At 38.1% G+C, this 27,280-nt stretch overlaps 1 protein-coding gene across 1 annotated transcript in view; it reads right to left on the bottom strand.

The window, feature by feature from the left end:
- MFSD4A (major facilitator superfamily domain containing 4A) overlaps positions 1-27,280 on the bottom strand; it is a 44,471-nt gene that overhangs the window by 6,598 nt on the left and 10,593 nt on the right. The window contains exons 2-5 of the mRNA XM_032218539.1: positions 17,982-18,180; positions 15,263-15,502; positions 3,401-3,569; positions 602-717 (exon numbers count right to left, since the gene is read on the bottom strand). Of these exons, the coding sequence (XP_032074430.1) occupies positions 602-717; positions 3,401-3,569; positions 15,263-15,502; positions 17,982-18,180 (724 nt within the window). The remainder of the gene's footprint in view (positions 1-601; positions 718-3,400; positions 3,570-15,262; positions 15,503-17,981; positions 18,181-27,280) is intronic.

The following is a 27,280-nucleotide window of genomic DNA, read 5'->3' as shown; positions in this document are numbered from 1 at the left end:
TCATTCAGATTAATAATATATAATTACAGTTCTCTAGACAATGGATAAAAACAGTTAAAATAATGGTGTTGTACTATCTGGCACAATTTAAATCAAAAGATAGATTTTAAAAAGTCATTTTGAAATCTTTTACTTTTTTAAAAAACAATTCCCAGAATCACTTAATTTGTAAAAATAACTTGTAAGAATAAGGTACTAGATGCTGGCAATGAAATAAAAGTAGGGGAGAAATACAACTTTCTTTTAAAAAAGGTAAGTAGCTAGGTAAAAAGTGTTCTGTCCTTGCCAAAGAATTTTACCAACAGAACAACAACCAACAATCAGCAAACTTGGAAAAAAAAGGAAACATTAAATGTTTATGGTTGAAAACTACTCTTTGATTTTGTGACATATGAACATTTTAGGCCAGCTGCTGAGATCACATCTGGAACAAAATTGAATTGTCTACATAGTAGTTGCTTAGCATCTTTGTTAGTCTCCCTCAATCTTGCATTCTCCAACTCAGCAAGCCCCAATCTCCCAAGCAGCTTGATTGGACCTGGAAAAGCTACTCTTGTCGGACAGATGTGGGCCTGATGTTTTCTTTGTCACTTGCCCTTACCAGGATCCCATCTGTCATAAAAAGGAGAAGAGCTCCAGTAATATGGACACCAAAATAAGAGCAAGGAAGTCCTCTGAAATTCTTGCTTTGGCAGCACCCAAAGAGGTCATCGTGTCCTGAGGAGAGAAAACAATGCCATGTAAAATTCTGGTTGGCCATTGCTAGTGTATTAAAAAAAAAGAAGGGCAATATTTTTTGTGTCCCACAGTTTGTTGGTTTCAAAGCACAGTGTTGGTATTAAAGGACCGTATGGTATCATTCTTACTTCACCAATCTCTGCTGTAAATCTGTAATTATTACAAGGAGAAAAAAACTAACCAAGGCTATATAAGTTTATACAAAAGATATAAATTTTAAAATGAATATATTCCTTATCTGCAAAAGATGTTCAGGTGGGTTAGACCGCAGTGCTAATGCTTTCTAGTCAAATTAGTCAATAGATTGTGATAAGGAGCCTGAAGGGTACCAGCAAGAGAAAGGAAGAATAATGGTATATTGCAGGTTAATTCTGCTGACTGCCAGCAGTTTGCTTTTCACCAGGCTCAAGGTTTACTCAGCTTTCCATCCTTCTGAGATGGGTAAAATGAGGACCCAGATTGTTGGGGGTAATATGCTGACTTTGTAAACCACTTAGAGAGGCCTGTAAAATCACTGTGAAGTGGAATAAAGTCTAAGTGCTATTGCTATTGCTATAATATAAATTATTTCCGTAGTTGAGATATGGATAAATGTTTTGCACTGAAGGTTGTATTCTCTTGTGATTAACCCTCGGAGCCTCATGCCAGTTGTGGATGGAGTCTCACATTCTTCTCCTATCTCCTGCACTCAAATGTACCTTCCTTTGTCAATTAGTTGGGCTTTCTAGAGAAAAAAATCTGTTTTTTTTTTAACTGAAACCAATGAGAAGCCCTTTTTTCACTCATCTTCATTATAGCGCAAGGGGTGATTTTCTTGGAGGAGATAACTGGATCTTTCTTCCTCAATTCTAATATTCCACTATTCATAAAAATTATACCTTTTACTAGGATTGAAGAAAGCCACCCATTGGGAAAGGTACAACTTTCAGGAAGAGGAGGCAATGATGGAATCTATCGTGTTTTTCAGAGTATAAGATGCACCAAGATTATGAAGAGGTAAATTTTAAAAAAAGTTTTTGCACTCTGCAGACCTCCCCAAAACAGTCCGTTTTTCACGAAAATGGGCCTGTTTTTTTATTTTAAAAAAGGGTATCAATAGCCTTTAGGAGGCTTATAGAGTGCTCCTGGGGGCTGGGGGGCAGCAAACGTGGGCAAAAAATGGGCCTTTTACACTCATTTCTGCCCTCCCCAGCTCCCAGGGGCACTCTGAAAGCCTCCTAAAGGCTATGAACGACCATTTTGGTGAAGGGGTGGGGGTTTTAGGACATAAAACATGCTGTATTCAGTGTATAAGATGCACCCAGATTTTCAGCCTCTTTTTTGAGGGGAAAAGGTGTGTCTTATACTCCAAAAAATATGGTATATGCTACCAGTCCTTCATTTAATCCCCAAGAGTTTCATATCCTATGTATTATCATTAAAGTGCAACCATGGATGTGAAGCACTAGATCTAAGTGAAACAAAAGGTATAGTCAATATGTGACAAAATAATTTGTGGAATCAATTCAGGAGCATTGCAGTTCTGCTGGAAACCTTCCAACACTCAGTTGATAGCAGTTTGTATGACCCAGCAAGACTCTTATTATTTTTCATTGCTTCTAAAAGCTGTCTTGCTCTCATGGTTTGTGCTTCCCAAGCTAATGTCAACGTTTCTTCATTTGTCATATGCACCTAAGGCATATTGGCAGGTATTGCAGTTAACTGCATGGCTTAATGAGGTCTACTTAAAGCCACCATAAAATGCAAGCACATGCTTCTGAAGTTCTTAAGGTGTAAGTTGATAGATGTTGCTGCGAAGCTATCAAATAAATAAAGCAACACAGCTTTAGAACACATAGAGAAAATTGCTTCCTATTAGAAGTAACCTTCTAGGCATATACTGATTGCTCTTCATCTTCAAACTACACACTGTGAAATAATTGCCTTTTTTATTAATGAGTCTTATTGCAGCATAAGGATAGAGTTACTTTTTGCCAGTGAAAAATGGCTTCCAAAGTGAATATGGAGCCTCATTTTCAACAAGAGTTTTTTTTAATGGACAAATACAAACAACTGTGTTAAATGCAGTCCACAAGACAATCTATTGCAATTATATTACATGCTCACTCAGGCGCGTGTGTGCATTGGATGCGCTGCATGCACATACACAATTCAATTAAAATTGTTCTGCGCATGCACAGAACTAAAAAACAAGATGGTGATGGCAGTGACCAGGAACCAGTTTGGGGTGTATGTGTGGCAGGCCTGGGTCGCTGCTGGTTCCAGCGACCCAGTCACCATACCACCATACCACTATGCTGAATTGTTAGGAACCCACCTCTGCTGTATTCAATTAACCCAATTTTCTTTTTCATACACTGAACTTATGTCACTTAAGAGGATATAAATCCAAGCTGTGCCTGAACATCCTGAGGTACATTATAGGTAATTTATTTGATCCCATGTGTTGTGCGAACACAGCTATTATATGATTTGTTCAATTTTGGCTGATTCTGTTGCAGGAACTGTGGCCAATTCAGGCCACAGTTCCTGCAATAAACCATGATTTAATAAGCCTGCTTTAACATTATGTATAAGTGCCAGACCTTCATAGAGCAGCATATCACGCTCTCTTGGTTTTGCTGAAAGCAAAGTAGACCCAAACTGGAATAATTGTCCTCACCTATTTCTACTTGTATTTTGGATGAGGAAGTAGAAGAGTCATCTTTGTCAGTTATCCGTGTCTCCATCGCCAATTCATCTGCAGGTAACAGTGGGGGGCTGCCAGTGGGGCAACACGGCACAAGCCTTTCCTTGTACAGCAAAAAGAATACTGCAATGGGGACAGGCAACTATAAAGCAATAGAAAATAGAAAGGACAGTTAGCCAAGCAGACCTACATTGTACTATATTCACTGTAAAGGTTGTATGTTAGTTCTTCTACTGAAAGGGACTGATTTGATTTTTTTTTCCCCCTCAGGAAACTCTCTGACGTTACTTGTGGGTATAGCATCATCTTTTCCCAGCATATACTAAGAGGTATAGGTAGCATGATTGCATATAGATAAGCATAGATTTCCTGATTTTAAATCAGAGAATTGGAGCAAAAAATGTTTGCAACTGCGGCTTCTACTGGTGAGAATATTGAAAAAGTTGCCTTTACGAAGTTTCTTTTGCTACATTTTTATAAAGGTTTAAAAAAAGAACAGGTTCTACTAGAACATATAGACAGCAACACATTTTAATTGATTTAATTCAATTCGGATGTTGCCCAATTCCAAGTAGCTTGGGGCAGCTAACAACATAAAAATGGCTGAATATAGAATTTTAGTCAAAACAATGCAAAAATAATTACAACCCCCCACCCCTACTCCAAGATAGCTTCCTGACTACAAAGCAGACATAAGATATCACAAAGAAGGTAATTCCATCCATCCTATCCTAAACCCTGAATAAATTGTCTGGTCTTTAACAATGCAATCAGGTTAGGGACTATACCGATCTCAAGAGGGAACTCATTCCAGAGGATATACTTTCTGATTGCCAAAAGATGACACTATTTAATCAAGGAGACCTGAAGTATGTCCACTCACTTAGCTCTTACTAGCTAGGCAGATAACAGAGTTTGGGGGTCCTTGAATAACCAGGCTCCATGCCATGTAAGGTTTATAAGTTACAACCAGCATCTTGAATCACACCTGGAAGCATACTGGTAACCATTACAGCTTGCAAAACAGAGGTGCAAACAGAGGTGTATACTAAGACCTGTCCATCACTGCCTGAGCTGCTGCATCCTGGACCAGTTGAAGGTTATAAATAGTATTCAAGGACAACCCCATGTAGAATGTGTAGCTATAGTCAAACTGTGAAGTGTCAGGGAGTAACTGGTTGGGGGGCTGACTGATCCAGGTGAACTGTACATAAAATGGAACTATGCAAAGGCCCTCTCTTGATCTTCCATATCTATGGCATAAGATAGGCATATGTGTAGTGCATAAAAATACACCTGAGCTTCAGCTGATCAATAGAGGAGATGCATTACAGCCATTATGAGTAGCATGCTTGGCTCTCCAAATGACAAGCTGTAAAACTCAACCCAAATATAATATTGGATGTGTTTTTCAGAAAATCTTATCCGATAGGGGTTTTTTTTGTCACTTAAATTACATCATGCATTTTAAACTAAATAAACTCTGCCAACAGAAGAAACAAAATGCAGTTTCTCAGTCTGCCAGCAGGTGACAGTCCAGGATCACAGATGCTAGCAATTTTGGTACCCGCAGTGAAAATAGCTTTGCATTCTACATGAACATTCAGGCTTGTATTTAATGACTGCAACTAAATTTTGCACTCCATCTGGACAGGCATTGTCTAAAGATCAGGCATGGATCCCAGAAAGTTCCCGAGGACACTTCATCACTACTACTTTACATTGTTGCATTCAGATATACGTATGAAAACAGCTTCCCTTTGTGGCTTTTGCCACAATATAAAACGGTTTGTTAAATGCACACTGATTTTACTAATCCTAGTGAAATATTTTGTGTGTTGGCAGGGTGGAAGTTGTATGTGAAAGTAATTAAGTAATGTTAATTGAAGCTATATTTTTCCTGTCCCATCTGATTGATGGTGACTGCTAGAACATTCATAATTAATGAGTGATTGCTCTAAGATTGTTTTTTTTTTCTGTCTGTGACTTAAGAGAGCTGTAAATCCACATTTCCTGATTTTTGTTGGCTCACAGAGTTATTTCAAGGTATGAAACTCTGCCTGCTCTCCTCTCCTCAACTGAATTCATTTAAGAGGTCTCTATTGTTCATAGAACAATAGAAACAAGAACAGCTAGTTCAGCCCCATGGAAGTAAAACATTTTCCTTTCATAGTTAGAATCTTTCCGGAGGTCAGGACCAGTTTGCGTTAATGGCAAATTTGCTATGAAAATGAGAACAGCAAAAACAGATGCATATTTCATAGATCATTTAAACAATGCTAAGCCATAAAATATTGGGCAAACAGTCTCTGTTACGTGTTGGACTATTCCTATATGATTGGAATAACAATCCACTTGCAGATGGATGCAAGGATGAATGAGAGCAATGGTTCAGTGTATGTGAGACCTACAAAACTGAGGAAGGCCAGTCCATGTAGCTATTATCTTGGCTGCAACCTTGAAGGAGATTGCCAAACAAAATTAACATGGCATATAAAATAATTTAGAACAAGTACCAGATAGCAGCAAGGATAATCTGAATCATGAATTATATACAAGAACTCATAGCAATCCAAAACCAAATAACTGAAATGGTATTAATGGTTGTCCCATATTACATATTCCCTAGTGGTGGGATTCAAAATTATTTTACTATCGGTTCTGTGGACAAGGTGTGGCGTGGCTTGGTGGCCATGGCAGGGGAAAGATACTGCAAAATCCCCATTCCCACCCCACTCCAAGGGAAGGATAGTTGCAAAATCTCAATTCCCTTTCTCCCCACTCCAGGGGAAGGATACCATAAAATCACCATTTCCACCCCACTCCAGGTCAAGGATACTGTAAAATCCCCATTCCCTCTCCATCCACTATCCTGCTTTCCAGGTCTGTTCTCCTGTGCAGGGCAACAGAAGAAGACCCAGCCGATCAGCTGGTATGCTGATCAGCTGGGAGCCAGCCAGAGGTAGTATTTGCTGGTTCTCCGAACTACTCAAAATTTCCCTATCGGTTTGCCAGAACCGGCCAGAACTGGCTGAATACCACTTCTGATATTCCGCTTCATTGGTAAAACCATGCAAATTGTCTTGCTAAAGTGCATCATTTTGCTAAGTGAGGTCAAACTGGGTCAAGAAGAAGAAATAGCTCACAGGCACAAAGAATCAGATGTTTACAATAGCTTTCCTTCAAACACATTATGTAAATAGCACTGACTTGAAATACTGACTTCACCACCAAACTTCCCTTGTCCTCAAATTCACAGTTGCTTTTCATTTTTGGTGGACTAATGTCAAGAAATATAGATCTTCAACACTGCCATCATAATTCATGTCATAAGCTTCCATCCAATTGGAAAGACCAAGAATTGTCCATCTTTTCAGTTTGAAGCCAATACTATTAGAAGTTATGGGAATGACGTATCTTATAAATTATAAGTTCTTGAAGCTGCCAGTTTAAGGAAGTCCTGCTCTAATCTCTGATTCTGTTCTGCTTGTTTCTAATCTCCTTTTGCAGATCTATTAGCTGGATGTCAACATTCACAATAACATTCCAACATTACATAAACCTATTGCAGGAAGGATGCATGTAGTCTTTGCTTAATGACCAGTTCAATGGTGGGTTCCTACCGATTCGGACCGGTTTGGGCTGAACCAGTAGAGGTTTGGTGACCTGGGTTGCTGGAACCAGAAGTGACCCAGGCCTGCCATGACCCCAAATAGGTTCTCTGGGTGGCACCATAGGTGCCACCATCTTGTTTTTTGCTTCTGTGCATGCACAGAATGATTTTTATTGTACTGTGCATGCGCACGCATCCCCGCCCATGAGTGAACTGGCAGTAATAACTGCCGGAAACCACCCCTGGACCAGTTGCTTAGTGAGTTATAATGAAGCTCCCCAGAATTACTTACAACCCATTTCGACGTTCCAATGATGACACACATATCCTGTAGCCATGTGTGATCATATTTTGGGCACGTGGCAATCAGTTCTCATTTGCAATCAGTTCTATTATCTCCCAGTCACATGAAAACAATTTTTGGCAGTTTTTGTTAGTTTCCAATTTCTGGGAAAAAACACCAATTAGAGAAAACAGGTTTTGTTTTTGGTGTTTTGTTAATGGCCACAGTGTTCACTTATCGACTGTCTCATTTGCTTATGGACTGCAAGAAAAGCAGTTGTACAATTGGGTATGGTCACATGGTAATTCTCTCATCATGACTTATGAGCATAATTCCTGGCTCACTTATGGTCATAAATTGAGGACCATTTGTACCAGTGGTGGGTTTCAACATTTTTTAGAACCTCTTCAGTAGGTGTGGCCTGCTTTGTGGGAGTGGCTTGCTGGCCATGTGACTGGGTAAAAGTGACTTGCCAGCCACATGACCGGGTAGGCGTGGCTTGCCAGCCATGTGACTGGGTGGGCATGGCCAACTTGTAAAATGTGGTGAAACTCATTTAACAATGCTCTTGCTTAGCAACCAAAATGTTGGCTCAGAAACTGGCATTTGAAGCACGCAAGTCTTAAAGCTGTCAAGTTACAAGATCCTTGCACCCCTAACCCTTTGCACCCCTAACCCTTTAGAAAAAAAAACATGGGTGTTCAAACTTGACAGCTTTAAGACTTGTTGACTTCAACTCCCAGAATTCCTCCTCTTGCTCTTCATCTTGATGATGTGCAGACCGGCGGGGGGAGGGAGCTAGAACCAGTTCTAAACGGCACTGTAGATTTATGGAACCTCTTCTATAGAAGAGGTTAGAACAGGCAGGAACCCACCCCTGATTTATAGTAAGGCTCTATACTGTAAATTGGGAATAAACAAGCAAACCCATAGGAAGGAATTACAATAAGAAACTTGTTTCTTTCTTTCCAAGATTTGGTTTTTAATTAAAGTGACTATGAAAATAATATTTGATTCATTTACTTATTATTCCACCCCCATGCTAGAAACATCTGACAACAGTGATATTAAAATATTTTTTCTCCACCATACCTCCAAGAATAATGTACTCCTGTTCTTTTTTTCTGATTGTTTTCTAATGGCATACCTTTGGTGTCTGCTTATTTACAATCTATGAGGTCAATCTATGAAGACCAAAATGCTGAACTCAGTAGGGGTCTAGTCTTTGCAGCAAAACTCTTCTTAGGAGAGAAAAAAATAGCCTGAGGTCAACCAGAAATTCTCATGAAACAAGAGATTGGAATGAAGATTGCTAGGCCTAGTTTAACACTCTATGCCACATATAAAACTTCCTTATTTAAGAAAAGTTAAAGTTCACCTAGAGGAACTTTAACATGATACATCCCAACTGAATAGCTCCCAGAGATGTTGAAATGCATATTCTGCACATTGCAAGTGAAAAGACACAAAAACGTAGATGCTGCATTAGTTGTTGTTTCTAGTTGCTTCTGAAAAGTAGCCTTAGGAGTCTGTTACAAGAATTTAAATAAGAAGGGATTAAGGCAACAATTGCTATAGTTGGATCTTCCTCTCTCAGAAAAAAATACTGTAAAGCTACCGTACCAGGAAAAGTACCACTTGACTTTGAACAAAAATTAAAAAAGAAATATCTGAATATTTTAAGGGATAGCACTTTTTAAAAGACATTATCTTGTCCTGTAACTGAATTTGCTCTTCCTACACTCGAGTAACATTCTTCTACCTCAAGCTAAGTATTCTACAAACACAACTGTTCAATTCTCTTCTTCCTCTGAATTTTGCTTATCTTTCACCTTTAATTCTAACAGTTAAATGGTGCTGATCAGCCAATTTGGCTTCTACTGCTGGTTTCTCTGCCAAGATACATATGGCCAGAGCCAAGACACTTTATTGCAGGATCTCACAATTTGCTTTTAGAGTGACATCGGTAATATGGCTCTGTTGCTTAATAACAAACCATGGGTGCCAGATTCACCAGCCTACTAGAAGGCGAAACAAACAGCACATTCAGAATCACTTTTGTGTTTTATGTTTCACTAATGCTCTGCCTACAAGGCTAACATCTTTGTATCCATGTAGCATAAATAGAGAATGCAAACGATGGATTCCCCTATTATCCCAGCAGAGATGAACTGAACGTCAACTCCCATCAACCTCCAGACACTATAAATCCAACAAATCTGGAGGAGACTGGGAAAGCTGTTAAATGCCTTCACAGCAGAGAGTCTACTTCAAAGAAATCTTCCCCTCCCCTGTGGATGTGGTGGATTGTTGCAACATTCCACATAACAAATAGTAATATCTTATATGACCTACCATGGCTTGAACTAATTTTTCAAATCAGATCAAATAAATAGTGAACAAATAAGCAGCGTTTGCTTCCCAAACAGTTTAGGTGTTATTACTCCTCTGACCAGTGAGCAGGGGTACTGACATCAACACTTCTATTGCTGATAACTAGTTCACCCATCTATCTCAGGGAAATCGTTTTTGATTAACATTTATACACAGTAATATCATTTGACCCATTAAGAAGCTGGGTAATCAACACAAGAAAACATCCCTAGGGTTAGTTTTCAATCAAACATTAGAAGAAAGGGATGACCTTATCTTGTCAAGATTCTCCCCCAGCCTTATTCCACTGCTTTTAAGAAAAATCTGCTGAAGAGGAAATTTTAGCAGATGAAGCTCCATTCCCTTTCCACCCGATCCCATGGAAATTGTCAAGAAACTACTGAAAAAATGTACTGAGAACCAATCAAAAGGCTTTTCAATCTGAAAAGTCTTTGTTTAGTGTCCTATCTCTATAGGAGAAACTGGACTCAATCTATCACATAGTCTAGCACCCTGATGGCAAACCTATGGCACACGTGCCATAGGTGGCCTGCAAAGCCATTTGTTAGGCACGTGAGGCATTGCCCTCTTAGTTCCAGCATGCATTCGCATGCTGACTTCGGCCTTCATTTTGTGCCTGAAGCCGCTGGGGGGCGAAAAACAACCCAACGTGCAAACTGAAAGTTTGGGAACAGTCTTCTGGCTTGCCCGTAGGACCATTTTTCACCCTCCAGAGCCTTCAGGGAAGCCCTCCGAGGGGCCGGGGGAGGCCATTTTTGCTCTCCTCTGGCTCCTGGAAAGCCTCTGGATCCTGGGGAGGCAAAAACCGGGTCCATCGCATGCCAAAATCAGGGGGAGACCAGAGGTGTATGGGGGGGGTGTCACACACGGAATTAGGGATGTGGGCATGCTTGCATACACCCCCCCTACACTCCCTCCCCACTTTTGGCACGTGATGGGAAAAAGGTTAGCCATCACTGGTCTAGCATCTTTTCTATTTTCTGTATGCGCAATAGTGTGTTTCTTTAAAGTGCAATTCAGAGACCACATTCTATCATTTCCCATAGAAGATACACTGCCCTTATTTTGTACCACAGAACAAATGAAATTTAGGACAAACTGCAGCTAATGCTAGAAAATCACAAAGAAACCAAGGAATACTATTTAAGGGTATGATGGGATGGATGGATGAATGAATGAACAGGAATTGAATTACAGCAGCAACCCAATGGGAAAATTCATCCAATTCATCCAATGAACTTGGGCCACACTTAATACACAAAAACATTTAAGGCACACATCCAGTGTCAGAAAAAAGACGACCCACACAAATCACTTCAAGGTTAGCAGAGTTAGCAGTTTCACTATTTTCCACTTCATTCATGTATGCTCTCCTTTACTCAACAAGTAGGTGTGATAGAAATCACATCATATAAAAACCTTTTCACTTTTTAACAGTGCTACAATTATACTTTTCTTTAACCAAGCTCATTGAGTAGCTCTAGGTTAATTTAAATGCATTATTATAGGAGCCCTGGTAGTGCAGTGGTTGAAGTGCAGTATTGCAGGCAAACTCTGCCCAGAGCCTGTAGAACCCTACCCTAACCCTAACCCAGACCAAGTCAAGTTTGATTCAGTCGTCATCCTTCTGAGATTGGTAAAATGAGGTGTAAGGCCTCCAAGTTGGCCATCCTTTCTTGTTGACCAACTATTCAAAACAGCTGGATGTGATTTATTGTGTTAAATTATAAGCACTGGATTGCAAAAATGTTGCTCTGCCTGACATGCTGCCCCCACTAATTTCTCAGTATTTGGTCTTCCGTCTTTGAATCTGAAACCTCCATAGCATTCCTCTGATTAAAAAATAAATAAATAACCCCACATTTTATATTTATTTTGTGCCTATGTGTAAGTATAATCCAATGCAGGTGTCACTCATACCAATCCCACATATTTTCTTACACTTTACAGAATTTCAGACTGAATTCTCACACCCTGCCCACTCTATCACCATATTGCTTAATTTGAAAAAAAAGAAAGAAAACCACTTTCCCTTTTGAAGAAGAATATTCATTTCTTATGTTCCACTAGCTCCATATGCTTTGCTCATCTACATCATACTTGGCATGTAAAGTAGATTTGTCTTATATTTCCCAAGAGAGACATAAAATAGAAGCTGTGCCACCCACCCAAGTGCTGGAAAACCTGCAGAGGCTGTGAAGTGTTAAAAATTGTGCAAGCACATTGCAGATTTAAGATTTGCAATACCACAGCAGAGAATCATAACAAGCTATTCCCTCCAGTAACAGGTCTTATGAGACTGTCACCCAGGAGAAGTTAGAGTTTTAAAATTAATAGGTATCTTTTTTTGCCTCTTTTAAAACAAGTACATTTTTTAAAAAGAAAAGAAATAGCTTTTCTCAGCATAAGGACTCTTCAACTCAATGATGCCCATGTCATTCAGATGTCAACCTCACTATGTGTACAGCCAAGATTTTGGCCCTCAAGTGGTTTCTCCCCCCCGCCCGCCCCCGAACTCTGCTGAGTCACACTGTTCAATTTCCTATTCTCAGGAAGCAGGAACAGCAGAGAAACCGGCAGACAGAAAGTCAGTCAGCTACAAGTGAAAATTAGAAAGGATTTTTGTCAATAATTGTTGTCTACAACTTGTCTTTCCTCATTTAGCAAAATGGCAGTAGTTCCCCAAATCTCATTCTAAATACTGATTTAGAATACAGGTAGTCCTCGACTTAAAACAGTTCATTTAGTGACTGTTCAAAGTTACAATGCCACTGAAAAAAGGGACTTATGACTGTTTTTCATGTTTACAACCATTGCAGCATCCCCATCATAGGTGGGTTTCTGCTGGTTCGGCCCAGATTGGGTGAACCGATAGTGGCAGTGGCGGGAGGGTCTGCCCACCTGCCTGCATGCTTCTGCGCATGTGCAGAAGCTGCATGTGTACGTGCGCACATGAGCAAACTGGTAGTAAAAAAATGGAAACCCACCACTGATCCCCACGGTCACTTGATCAAAATGCAGTTGCTTGGCAACTGGTTCATATTTATGATGGAGTGTCCCAGGATCATGTGATCACCTTTTGCGACCTTCTGAAAAACAAAGTCAATGGGGAAGCCATATTCACTTAACAACCTTGTTACTAACTTAATAACTGCACTGATTCACTTAATATCTGTGGCAAGAAAGGCCGTAAAATGAGGCAAAACTCTCTTAAGAAATGTCTCAGTTAACAGAAATTTTGGGTTAGATTATTGTCATAAATTGAGGACTACCTTTTCCAAGCATATAACATGATGAGATTATAACCTACTCATATATGAAACTCATAACAGGAATACTACAACAGTGTGATTTGCACTTCCTTTAAATTCCCATTTCTGCCAAAGGTCTTTGCTGTACCTAACAAAAAAGACTTATAACAATGTGGGATGATATTCTAATAAATTTTGGAAATGACTCAATATAGAAAGAATGTTTTATCACATCTGGTAGACATGTTTAAAAAATCCAAATTATTAGAAAGATATACATAATACAATGCGGAAAAACCTCTGGGATTTAAATTTGAAATGAAGCCACAACTTTTCTTATGAGGTATATTATTAGAAAACAATCACCATGATTTAATGAAATATATGCTTACAGCAGCAAGAATAAATCTTGCCCCAGACAGGAAGAAGCATAACTCCATCAATATCTGACTGGAAACTTAAATTTGGAGAATATGAAATAATGGCAAACCTAACAGTATATAAAATTGAGGTTTAATCAAATTTAGCAGGAATGATTTCCCTATATGCAATATATTTCACAGCATGGCAACTACAAGCCTTTACAGTCTAGCTTTCCAGAAACTAAAATGTTTACAACATTTACAACACTGTAAATCAGCAGATGAAGAAAAAGGGGAAAGTTAGAAATTCAACAGTTGTTTACCTTTTTTGGAATTTTAATTGCTGTTAAATTTGCTTACCTATATTCTCTCTCTTTAGTAATATTTAAAACTATTAACTAACAATACGATGATGACTTCAATAGTAAGTAATCAGCTCAAGAATGACAATTTTACTATATAACAAATATTTTGATGCAAGCAACAGCAGTTTTGTTTTTCTAATGTTATATTCAGTTTGGTTGAAAAAGTCAAATAAAGCCATCTTTCAAAAACTGTGATCCTAAATTGTAATTAAAATTGACAGAATATTTCATTTTACTTTATTACTACAGTCTCGGTTATCTTAAATAATGGAGTATCAATTCTTAATTAATACTACATAGGTATAATTGTACTGAAATTGTACAAATGCATTAAGAATTTCAAAACATATTAATAAAACATATCAAAACCCACGCTGCAACTGCCCCCTAATTTGGGACAATATCAAAAGCCCCACTATCTTAATTGTTGGAGTTTAATCTGTGTGCTGCCATAATAGCAATGTCTGTTGCCATTTCAATTTTCCTCTTTTACGTTTATTCCTACAGTACAACATGCTTGCAGTTATGGAGAAAAGGGAGATTTAATTCTTCCCTTTCAACCTTTCCCTTCCCCACATTCTCATACAAAAATAAAGCTGCCATTGCTATGACTGACTGGGTACAGGGTAGATTTAGTTAAATTTCTCTGTCTATTCAATGTAGGAATTGATTGCCTACTGCTGTCAGTGCGCCTGACTCCACAATTGCCACCAACCTTCCAAATTGCCTCCTTATCATCTCCAAGTTGCCAATTAACGCTCACTCTTATTGCCTGTAACCAAGACAGATTACCTCCACTGCTTCACCTTTGTCATGCCACTCAAATTCTCAATAGTACACCAACTTTAGAGTAGGTCACCATGAACTGAGTGGTATTCATTATATAATGTAAACATAAATGTTCATTAAGATTGGTAAAAATAAAAGAAATACCCACATAAAAGATAGGGGGCTGCAAGGGAACATATAACTTCAGGTTGTTCTAACAACCTGTTCTAGCAGTTACAACAAGCTCAAAGATATTGAAATCAGTAAACACTATCTTGAAATGGTACGGATCACAGTCATTAACTAGTCCTCCCAGACTTTATACCTTGAAATGTGGAATTTTATTTACAAGGGAAAATAGGAAAAGTGTGAATTAACCTAACTGGCCTCTGTAAAAGAGGAAGAAAAGGCAGCGTCTGTTTCAAAAGGGACTGGGGAGGATTATGAATTTGTTTCCTGGATTAGGAAGATTTAAATATCAGGCACAATATGCTTCTTCTGTAGCAAACCACTTAGGCAATCTATTCCTTGTGAATCTGATAATTTTGGCAGAGGCAGAACAGTCTATTGAATGTTGGTTTTATGTTCATGTCCTCTCGAAATGCGATATAAATCTCTAAAATAAAGCTTTGGATGACTGTCATATTTGGAGAAAGGATGATGGTGGAAACATTTTGAGAAGACTGATCTGTCGGAGTGTCAAAACAAATTGCAACCTGGGATCAAAAGCTTCTACTTGCATTTCTCTGAAGATGTGTATGAACATTATACACGGAACAACTGACCTGGCCATACTTACGTTGATCAGAGCTATAATCCAGAAAGCATAAGACACTCTGGTCACCACCAGTCCTTTTATGGGTAGGTCATAATGTGTCAGGTTCCCAGGATGATGTGGGACCAATGACTTCCGGATGTGAGGGAGGTTGCTGCTAACACTGGCTGTGCCATTCGGCAGGATGCAATTGGTGTCTGATAGAAAGGGATCAGCAATCAGAGGGCTTAGCAGGGCACCAAAGCCCACAAAAAAATGAAGGGCCTACAGAGAACGACAAAGAGAAAAGATGGTGTGATATCCAACATTGCCAATAACAAATCTGGCTAGACGAAATGAATCGGGTTCAGAATGAATTAATAGTTTATCGCTAAATTCATCTGGGTTCTAGAGACAGACTTTACAAGGCTGTGTGCTGTGTGCCATAAACTTCATATGCTACCCAAGTGCTTTTGACATTTGGCTCCTTCTATTCAGCAGACTAGAACTATGGATATCTCCTATACCACAGAAGAACCAGAGGATAAGCCAGCACAATTATGATGCTGACCTCAGGTGTGACGCAAATCAATATCATAATTCTGTTCAATATAACATACTAAATGATATTATGGTTTGGTTTATTGTATCATCTAAACTAGATAATTGCTTGATTGTGATGGAGTAGGAATAATTTAATCTCAGTTTATAGTTGTGGCTATAGATTAGCTTGCTTTAACCATAGCTGGTGTATTACCCAAGATAGGATTAATGGCTATTTTATGGCTAAGCAAAGACTAATCCTCCAGGAAAATGTTGTAACATGCCTCTATCTCTTGGTAGCAGAAGATGGTGGTGCAATGTTAGAATGCAGTATTACAGCCTAATTCTACTCACTGCCAGAAGTTTGATTGTGACCGACTGAAGGTTAATGCAGCTTTCTATCTTTCTAAGGTCAGTAAAATGAGGACCCAGATTGCTGGGGACAATATGATTTTGTAAACTGCTTAGAGAGGGCTGCAAAGTATTATGAAGTGGTATATAAGTCTAAATGCTATTTTTATTGCTAAAATGAATCCACAGCAGAGGTGGGTTGCTCCTGGTTTGGCCCGGTTCGGCCAAACTAGTAATGGCATTTTTGCCTGGGTCGCAGAACCGGCAGCGACCCAGGATCGCCATGCCCCCAAACTGGCTCCCTGGTCACTGCTTCTGTTGCCAGCATGTTGTTTAGTAGTGCACGTGCATGCACAGTTCACTGTAAATTGTTTTGTTCATGTGTGAAGAACAATTTACATTGAAATGTACACACATGCACAGCGTGCATTTGGCACACGAGCAAGTGAAGCGAGCATGTGCAAAGCAAACCGGTAGTAAAACCGGGAGCAACCCACTTCTGACCCACAGATTAACTTCTATTGATAAAGGATTGTACATTCATTATTCTAACCCAATGTAGTACTTACATCTTATCTTACTTATTCAGAAACAAGTTATAATTTGATGCACTCAATTCAGTTGCTTTTGAAGTTCATGGTCTGGTTCTCTTGACAGGTCTGAATGCCAGATCAACATTGAAATGACTGCATCTATTCATTATTTGCAGGATTCCCTAGTTCTATATCATGCTTCTGTTTGGAGCCAACATGCCTTTACTTCTAGTTTTGTATCCAACTGTTCATCTGGGGAGAAGGATGGTATAGGGCACATATCTTCTTGCTTGAACTAAACATATAGTTTATATATGTGTGTGTGTGTGTGTGTGTGTGTGTGTGTGTATGTGTATGTGTATGTATATGTTGTATATGATATATGTATATGTATATGTATATATATGTATGTATGTATATATATGTTGTATTTGTGCTAATACACACACACACACACACACACACACACACACACATATATATATATATATATATATAGGTTCAAATCCCAGTAAGGGTATGGCTAGCTGATGAGAGCTAAATAGCTTGAAATAGATCTATACTAGTCTCCCTTTATTTATTTATCAGCACAAATAAACACACACACACACACACACACACACACACATGTATGTATGTATATATATGTATATATATATATATATTGGAGGTAAGGAGTCCCTGTAAAGTTTACTCTGCTAATTGTTGGGTTGGTGTTCATCTCCATTTCAAGGCCATTGACCCAGGGCTGTCCGAAGAGATTTCTGCAGTCGTGTGGCCAGCATGATATCACAGAGCACTGTTACCGGTACTTTCCCACCAAAGTGGTACCTATTTATCTACTTGCATTTGCATGCATATCTCGCAATAGAAACTGAAAGGAAATGAAAATATTATGGTATATTCCAAAATGCAACATGGAGGGTGCAGAAAAGAAAATATATGGGTATTTGGGACAAAAGAGAAAGCAAGAGATGCCCAGATGCAGCAGCATTTACAATTTCTAATCACAGATCACTGTTCTAATCTAGTATTTAGGAAGATCCTGTCTTTTTGAAAGCACCAAGAAAGTTGAGGTTTCCCCTCCATGTTGCACTGAAGAAAATAAACCATCCAAGCTCAGTACAGTGATTTTTTTTCTTTCTTCTTCCTAGAGTAAAAATAAAGAAGGGTCTCAGCTTATATATCTTCATATTTCCCCATCAGAGGAAAACATTCCTCATCATGGCAAGGACTAGGGAACCTTGAACAGTTATGAATCAATGGAGAAGTAGGGAATACAAGCACACAATCAGGGGTACAAAATTAGGCCCAGCATCCACCAGTCTCCTTCTCACCTGCAGGAAGACCGCTGAATCCTTCTGATAAATCTTCACCAGCTGCATATTGGAAAGTGTGTCGATGCAGCCCATGGCCAGCCCAGCCACAGCCATGACCACCGCAAGAACCACCACATTGTGACAGACAGGGATGATGGCAAAAACCACAGAAATAGCAAGGGATGAAGCAAAGAGAGCGAGCAGAGACTGTGCCAACCTGGAAAAGAAAAGACACAAGTTATTTATTTTGCTGTATCATAGGCCAGTCATTCCAAGCACTACTGTAAGGACTATAATGGTTTTGTTCAGGTTTTCTAATATAGGACATTTGATTCAACATGGTACTAACTTAACTGTTGCAGCTCCTGCCTTCTGGAACTGCACCCTCCAGAGTATGGATGGTGCCCTCTCTCTTGGGGTAGTGAAAAGCCCTCAAAACCTGGCCTTAGTGCTAGGGCTATTGTGTTTTGAGATCATTATTGTGATTCTTTGTTATGATCGAGGTTATTTTAGTTATTTTAATCCAGGCTGTCTATGCTGTGGGATGTTTTTAAACTGGTTTTTTTAAACACTTTCTTGTATTTTGTTAAGGTGCCATGAATCTATCAGAGTTGTTGGTTATAATAAATTAAAATAAATGAATATAAATATAAATAAAATAATATGGTCACTATAATAATGAGATGCATTGGAAGCCAGTGATTTTTAAGAGAGATTTTAAAAAGAGACTTTCCCAACCCATGATATATATTGTGCTGGATTATAACTTTTTTTGTCATTCCCAGCCATTTTTCTATGATATTTTCTCAATAGGAATAGAGTAAGATGACTATAATGAGGATTGCTATGGTAGATCTGTTTCCACTTCCTGCAAAGGGAGTAACTTCCCCTACTTGTTCATCAGTAGAATTATGTCTAGCTTTAAATTGACTAATGCTTGTTATGAATCTGACACAAGACACATAATGTAATTGATATCCTGATGTATATGAAAAACAAATCCTTCCCACTAAATTTCAAACATGGTAAACAATGCATCAAATAGGATAGATTTCATTCTAGAAAGAACAAAATAAGATAGGACAATCTACAGATCAGTTACATGGAACCTCTTATAAATAACTGATTCTGAAAAGTCTTGCATTATATCCAGCTAGGGCCCCAAATTGGAACTTGGTATTGATTTACAGAGAAATGAAAAATACATATAAAAATAGGAGCAGCAAGCAAAAAACAACAACTGCTAAGTGCTAGTGATGTGTCAGCAACAGGCTCAGAGCTATAAAAGCCATACCTCTGGGATACAAAAAGAGCTAGTTGGGGAATAAATATGCAGATGCTAACAACTAGGAATGGGCAGTGTGCCAAAACTGGAATGTTACACATGAGCCTTGTCAAAGGAGAACAGCTACCTTCTACACTCAACTGGCTTAAGAACACAATGACATGTTAAACATTAATTGCCAATTTCTTTAGAACAACATCAACAGCTATATGGTGGAAAAGCAGGTAAAATTTAAAATAATCCAAATTTCTCAAACACAGAAACTTTAAAATGTGTGGACTTCACCTCCCAGAATTTTCCCAACGAGCATGTGGGTTGACGTCGACACATCTTATATCACTGCAACAAACAACTGGGGAAAACAGAGGAATAGTTTGTTCATTATTGTGCCCAGAATTCAACTCTCCATTTCTCTTAAGAGTCCACTTTCAAGTTCCAATTGAGAACTTCAGAAGCTCTTTAGGATTGCAAGATTTACTTAATATAGATCTATATTCTCTGGAGGCCTTGGGATCACAAAGAAGCCATCCTGGAGAATAATATGGACAACATTAATACAAAACCCTCTCCTCTTTATTTAATTATCTGATTTAGTGGTTTCTGTGAATTGGATACTCAAATACACTAAATGACCAAATGATCTGAACTCATACAATATACTGACATATCTGTACTAAATCATCCCCCAATTCCCCTCCCTTAACAGATCTAATCAAGTTTAAAACTACCAGTAAACATTAGACCACCAAAGAGTTAAAAGTAATTATTAGACCAAGCAAGGAGCTCTGGACAGAATTTGCTTTTAACCTACTGAAGTTCATTTTCTAAATTAGGATGGTGGGATTGGCTATGGGAAGACAAAAGGACATGTGAGATAAAGAAAGGAAGGAATACAGCAAAAGGGGAGGAGTAATCAATCTATTATGATGGTTTTGCTTTTGTTTAGAAAGAGAAATTTATTACTGTATTTAGCAACACATACTATATGGGAAGAAGTTACTTCAAGAAACATGCAAAACAGAACATGTAGAAAATTATTTTGATAAACAATATTTTTCAGCAGTAACAAATTATTTAGAGGGGTTGAAATTCTATTTAAAGCTAATTTTAAAGTAAGGAGTTGTATTTTTGTTAAAGAGAAATTGGACAATAAACTGCTCATATTTGCTTCCATTTGCATTGAATTAGAAGCAGATCAACTTCTACAGAAGCTAGTGAAACAGTTATTAAGATCTATTATGGAGAATCTGATATGGAGACAACCTGAGTATAATTTTTATTTATTTTTTGTATTAATTAACTATATATAGCTGCCCATTCAACAAAAAACTATTATGCTGGTATTGAGAAAATAGAAACAGTAAAAATTAAGTAAAAGAATTTCTTATATCAATAATTGTTGAAAATTATGCAAAATGACAAAAACATGGATTAATCCCTAATCAAATTTAAATCATATTACTCAAACAGGTATAAGTCCTTCTTAAAAATATATTACTTAGTGTATAGGATATATAAATTTTACTAACTCAAATTAAGCAAAACTCATCACTCAGAAACATATAATTGAGAACTCATTATTTTACTGAGATAGGCAAGATTTTATATTTCATAAATGACAAAATGAATACAAGTAGTACTTGCTTAATTCTGATAAGTAGGATTGGCAATTCTGTTGCTAAGCAATGCAGTAATAAAGTATGCCATCAAATGATCATTCCATCTTAGGAGAGCAGTTATGGAAATGCCAGCTGCTGTCATTAGATGAACCCCATGTGGTCACAGAGTCATGGTCACATGATAACCATTTATGATCTCCTGCCACCTTCCTCATTGACTTCCCTTTTTGGAAGCTAGCAATGAAGGTTGCAAATGGCAATCATGTGACTTTGGGACACTGTGACCATTGTTGTTGTTGCGATTACATTCTGGGGATACTGCAATGGCCACAACTTATCATAAGACCACAGACTCTAATTCAATGTTGTTGTAACTTCAAACCATCACCTTAATGAGAGTCCTGTCCTAAACCAATATCACATAAATACACAAAAGCATGGGTTTGTTCTCTTCACTAAACTAGGCTTGCAAATACATACATTTGCAGTATACAGACAAGTTGCCTCCAAACATTCAGCAAGCCTAGCTTACAAGTTTTCTAAATCAAAGCGGTAGGCAGAACAATTGTCAGGTGGAGTCCAAGGGTCACAGCTTGTAGCGGATTCATTGGCTGTTCCAGGTTCAAAATCTGGATTGCAAGGTTCACAAGTCAAGTCAATGGCATGAGAATTAATGGACATTTATTCTTAATGGAGAACTTTGTGCTTGATGCTCCATTTTAACAGAAACAGCCCTGGTATAGCTTATTTAGTGGGGCAAGACTTCTTCTGCTGAACAATCTCACAGAACGCCTTTGTTCCAATCTCTTTGCAGCCTGCCGAACACTTGCAGTAACTCCACACCCTCATCTTCAGAGAGGGACAGCAGCTCTAACTGCTGGTTGCTGTTTTGTTCCACCACTTCTGCCTGCTCAGATGGCAGTCCATCTGGTAGCACGGGAGTTCACTGTTCCTCATCTGTCAGCACTTTTGAAGCTGGGTCCGGCACTTTCTACTCATTATTAGTCTCCTCCTCTGATTCCAAATCTGAGCCTACCATGACAATAAGTAATTGTTTCACCAGGACTACCTGCAACTTTCAGGTTGTGTGGAAGATGTACCATATATACTTGCAGAGAACCTGAGATAAAACAAGGTTTGGCTTATACATGGATGGACTTATCCACAAGTATGTACAGTAATGGTTTTAAAAAAACACCTATATTTCCTCTATGTACTCACATATAAGCCTAAACATGGAAAAGCCTACCCTTAAATATTTGACCAAAATACCATGAAAAATATGGATTGATTTGTCTGCAGATGGCACATTTTTCACCATAGTTGGGTTAAACAATTGATGGTCAGCTTCTGCACAAGACAGCCATATATGCAAGTATATCCGGTAACTTTAGCATTTTGTGAGCTCGGCAGCTATATCAATTAGGTAAATAAGTATGGTAAGTGGTCTGATATAGTAAGATCATTTGTTATAGAAACTTCAGTTTAATGAAGCATAAAGAAACTTTTGCAATCTCAATTTAAATATGAAACTAATCAAGCTTATCATATTATGTGAACACAAGCACTAGATTTCTATCTAAAAAGATTACATCACAGCAAATGAAAAACGGAGATGTTTTGTTACTCATCCAAATAGCTTCTTCAGTCAAAATGAAAAAAATTGGGTAGGCAGAGAGTTGTTGGAATGAACCAACTCTTGCTAAATGGACTGCAGAGAGTTTCTTCCCAAAATGAAAAGCAACATATAAATGAAAACTCAATCATCCAGGCCAAAAGTATCTAAAAAGTTTAAATCATAGCAAGTGGATAAGCTTTTTAGATTTCTAATTTACATTGTTATGCAAAGGGGTCATACTCTTCCTGCACTACAGGAGGGCTATATCCTGGTGGAATAGTCAGGCTTTCAATGCAGACCATCCCATGTCCAATCCTAGGGGCCAAGAAAAACCTCTGCTTTAAACCCTAGCATTGCTACCATCTAATATCATCAGAATTTAATTACGTGAAACCGATAGCCAAATTCAGTCTAAGGCAAATTCCTAACTACATAAAAAATAGGTGGTAAAGAAAAACTTAATCTATTGGTTAATCCTTTCAACCTTTATCCAAATAAAATGAGGCAATAACTTCAAAGAAAGTCAGAATGCAAGCAACTACCCAGGTACGGATGAGTAGCTAAGAGTCACTGTACACAGGGATCTGTATTGCACACCCTAATCATTGCAGAGTGTACAATATCTTACTGACACTTCCTGTATGACTTTAAATTACACCTAGGAGCGGCACAGGAAAATGAACATTTTCACAAATGCCACAAAATCAGCTTCACCTGCTTGTGCTATAAGGATAAAGCATGTACTACAAATTGAAATGTAAATTTGATTTTCTGCTAAAAGAACTTCCCTAACATAAATAGCACAAATGGTCTTCAAAAGGCTTTCAAGCATAGGTCCGGAAATGGTTGCTAGGAATACTGTGGGCTGCAAGAAAAAATCATCAATCAATCCTGGAACAAATTGTTACTCCCCTGAGAAGATGATGATATGCAAGCAGGCATGTGATGCAAATCAATGTCAGAAAAAAACATTACTGTTTTGCAAGTATGGGAGAAGTGAAAGAAGGGAAACTGATAAGTAGATTGATGGTATCAAAGAATTACAGAACTGCCTTTGTTAGAGCTACAAGTATGTACTATACATAGGTTGAGATAGTGAGTATTTGTCCACAATCATAAGGAATTGCCCTAAATAATTCCTAAGGTGGAATTCCCATAAGAGGAAGGTAGATAACTCTTCCAAATGTATTTTTTAAATGACTAGAACAATATGATTCATTCTAATTGTAATCTTCACATTTCAATCTTTTGGACAATAGATGTGTGGGAGAAACAAGACTATCTCGTTTGCTTGCTTGTCAGAGACATGTGGTTGGCATCTTAGAAACTGAGCCTTGAAACTGACAGGCACTAGACCTCGACTAAAAGGATTCTTCACAGTCAGTATCCAGCCATGTTAACAACACTCATATATTCTGAAATAATCTTCCAGACAGCTGAACAAAAATTTATACTTTCATAAATAGATTAAAACCTAAACCTTTTCAAAGTCCTGCACAAAAGTATGATTTGAAATTTAGAAAGGAACACAACATTGTTAAATAACTGTAATAGCTTTAAAGCACCTTGGGTGGATTCAACAACTGCTCCATCTTTTTAGAGAGTGTAGGATCCAAAAATGTGAACTAGTTTTTAATTTTAAAAAAGCCTAAAGTGTGAAATGGGGAAAGGCTGTAGCTGGAAGGAGCATTTAAGAGGAAAGATAACTACAGATAGATATAAAATGGCGATGACACAAACACTGTATTGTGCTAAATCAGTGCTTTTCCAACTTACCAATTTGAAGATATGTAGACTTCTACTCCCAGAATTTCCTAGCCACCTAAGGACACCCACACTAGTGATACAGAGCTATTGTGATCTTAGGACCATATTTATTATTTAATGCATTGTATGTAGCCTGTTTTCCCGAAAATAAGCCCTTCTAAGATAATAAGTCCAATTGGGCTTTTGAGTGCATGTGCTAAAATAAGTCCTCCCTGAAAATATTGCAACACAGCAGCAGCCATGAGGTGACCATGCTTGACACCTCCCGCACCTCAAAAATAATACGATCTCCCCCAAAATAAGGCCAAGCACTTAATTCAAAAGAAAATAAGACCCTGTCTTATTTTTGGGGAAACATGGCATATGTGAATTTATTTTAAAATGTGGGGTACAGATAAATATAACCAGAGCCACAGGACCAATATATTTAAAGAGATGTTAGTATTTTCAGAATTTCTTTATCCAGGACTCTCTCTATTTAATGGCTGGATTCATATATAGGTAGTCCAAATATAGGTAGCAATTGAGAGTGGGATTTCCATCACTAAGTCATAAAGTAGGAACGCACTGTTTGGTGAGGCAGTCAGAAATGCCATTGTTAACCAAATCCAATGGTCATTAGGTGAAGAAACAAGCAAATCAATGGGAAAGCTGGCAGGAAATAGCAAGTCCCAGGTGGCTCGCAAGAAGGGAAGTGACTGCTGCCTGGTGAGAGAGGCATGAGGGTGTGAGGAGGAGGAGGAGGTGAGGAAGGTGTGCGAGGGTCCAAGGAAGTACAATGAAAGTCTGTGAGAGTACCCAAAGGTATGAGCAAGCCATGGTGAGGATCGGGGTGTTGTTTGGGGTTGCTCCCTTCTCACAATTGTGGCACAAAAGGGGTGAGTGTCAGGGAGGGCATAGAAGATTGTGATGGAGGTAAGAGTTGAAGAGGGTGCACAGCATGAGTGGCCAGCACAGCAGGAGCACAATGAGGCTGAGGGGGATTTATCCCAGCCATTTGCAACCTTCCCTGCCAGGTTCCCCATTGAGTTTACAAGGAAGCTGCTAGGAAAGGTCACACATGGCAATTACATGGCAATCACCATAAGGATCTGGTTGTCAACTACCTAGATTGCAATCTTGTGATCATGGGTGTGCTAGGACGGCTGGAACTGCAAGAACAGGTTACAACCACAATTTGTTCAATGCCATAACAACTTTGAATGGTCTGAATGAATAATGGTCAAGACTACCTGTATTTTTATTTTAACCCTATACCCGCATAGCTAACAAAAGATGGGTTAAATAGAAGAATAGAGAATACAAGATGCTATAGCAAGGCCTGTGTGTAGAACACCTGAGAATGTGCAATGTATTAAGACTGATTGAGGGCTCCTCATCATTCTCTGAATTTGGGTAGCGAAACTTCTGCAAGGAAACAACCAAACTCGGTAACTGGCACCGTAGAAGATTATTTTGTTTCTTCCAGAATGCTGACAGTAATATCATCAGTGGTAGCACTTTAGCAATGATATTACCTAGTTTGGGTAATGAAATATCTGCAAGAAAACAACCAAGTTCAGAGAGTACCAAAGACCCCTCATTTCAACCCTGAGCTACAATTTTTCTCCTTTATTGATAAGACTGATTGGTATCCCAGAACACCTGATTACTCTTCCAAAGTGTTTTTTTAAATATATTTAACAAGTACAATTACTATAACAAAACGTACTGCAAGAACTGAGTTTGGAGAAACACAGGGAAAAGGGTGAGATTAGCCTACTTGTTATCCCCATTCTTCTTTATGTTCTTATAAATAGCAATATTGGAAAGGTGATGTCCTGAATGAAAATATGAAGCTGAAAGATAATGAAAGCAAAAATAAAAAAGGAATGTGAAAAGTCCAGATTTCTGCAAAACATTAATACAAGCTTAATATCAATCAACTTAATTAGTAAACTTTAAATGGGTGGCAAAAAAGGAAAGGTGATAAATAGTGTTGTTTGCTTAGGCTTAAGAAAAGATACATTATTAATTAAAGAGGAGCTTAATCTCATAATCTTAAACCAATGGTCTTTTCATTGATAATGTAGAAACTATGACAAGAAACAGTGAGAGAAAGAAGACAGAGATCTTCAAATTAGGGATCAGTAGGTAGCGACTGCCACAGAATATCATGGACTGCAACAAAAACCAGTCAGTCACAACTGAAGAAGAAATTATTTACTTCTCTGTTAAGATGACTAGACAGAATCAAGAAATTACAGCACATTCTTGGAAGACCTATGCATTTGTCCATGCATGGGCCAAGAATCAAGTCTTGCTGGAATTGATCAAAGGTACCCTATCTGAGTTCCTGGGTAAATATTAAGAGATAAATCATGCTTTAAAATCCAATAGTTTTTAAAGTTTATCACTATATGAAGTGAAAAACAAATCATATTGTCGTTTAGAGAAATGTGTGGCCTGCATGTTTCTTCTGATTGTATATTCTGACCATAAAATTGTTAATAGTCATCATAATAAAAATATTTCCCTAATGTCACTCTCAACTTTCAACCTCAGAATTGTTAATAAGGCATTGGCCCATTAACAAAAAGTGTTTCCTTCTTTGATTTTTTAAAAAAAGACCAAAAAAGAGCCTATCATATACTTCTTTGTAATTTCAACAAAAAGAATTAAGGATGTGTAATACAGAAAGCAATGTGTACTGAAATCTATGAATGTGCTTAATCGTAAAAGAGTGGCACACTAAATACAGTATAATACAGAGTGAGCTTAAAAGCACTACTCCTTGCTTTTAGGGAAAAATTGTTCACAAAAACAAAATGGATATACAGTACTGCCAACTCTTGTGATATGTCTCATCATCTTTAATTATCTATCCCCCCATTCCATTGCTAGCACACATTTAGAGACTTATGAATTTAAGATGAGTTTCTTTCATATTCTTCTGAGATCTCATATCCTCCAAGAGAAGTATAAATTCCAAACCCCTGATGGGTCAAAACAAGGATGCCAATAAAAATAATGGAATCTTTTTGGATGA

Source organism: Thamnophis elegans, chromosome 5 (genome assembly GCF_009769535.1).
Source record: "Thamnophis elegans isolate rThaEle1 chromosome 5, rThaEle1.pri, whole genome shotgun sequence".
Taxonomy (NCBI): domain Eukaryota; kingdom Metazoa; phylum Chordata; class Lepidosauria; order Squamata; family Colubridae; genus Thamnophis; species Thamnophis elegans.
This window is presented reverse-complemented; position numbering and strand designations above follow the sequence as displayed.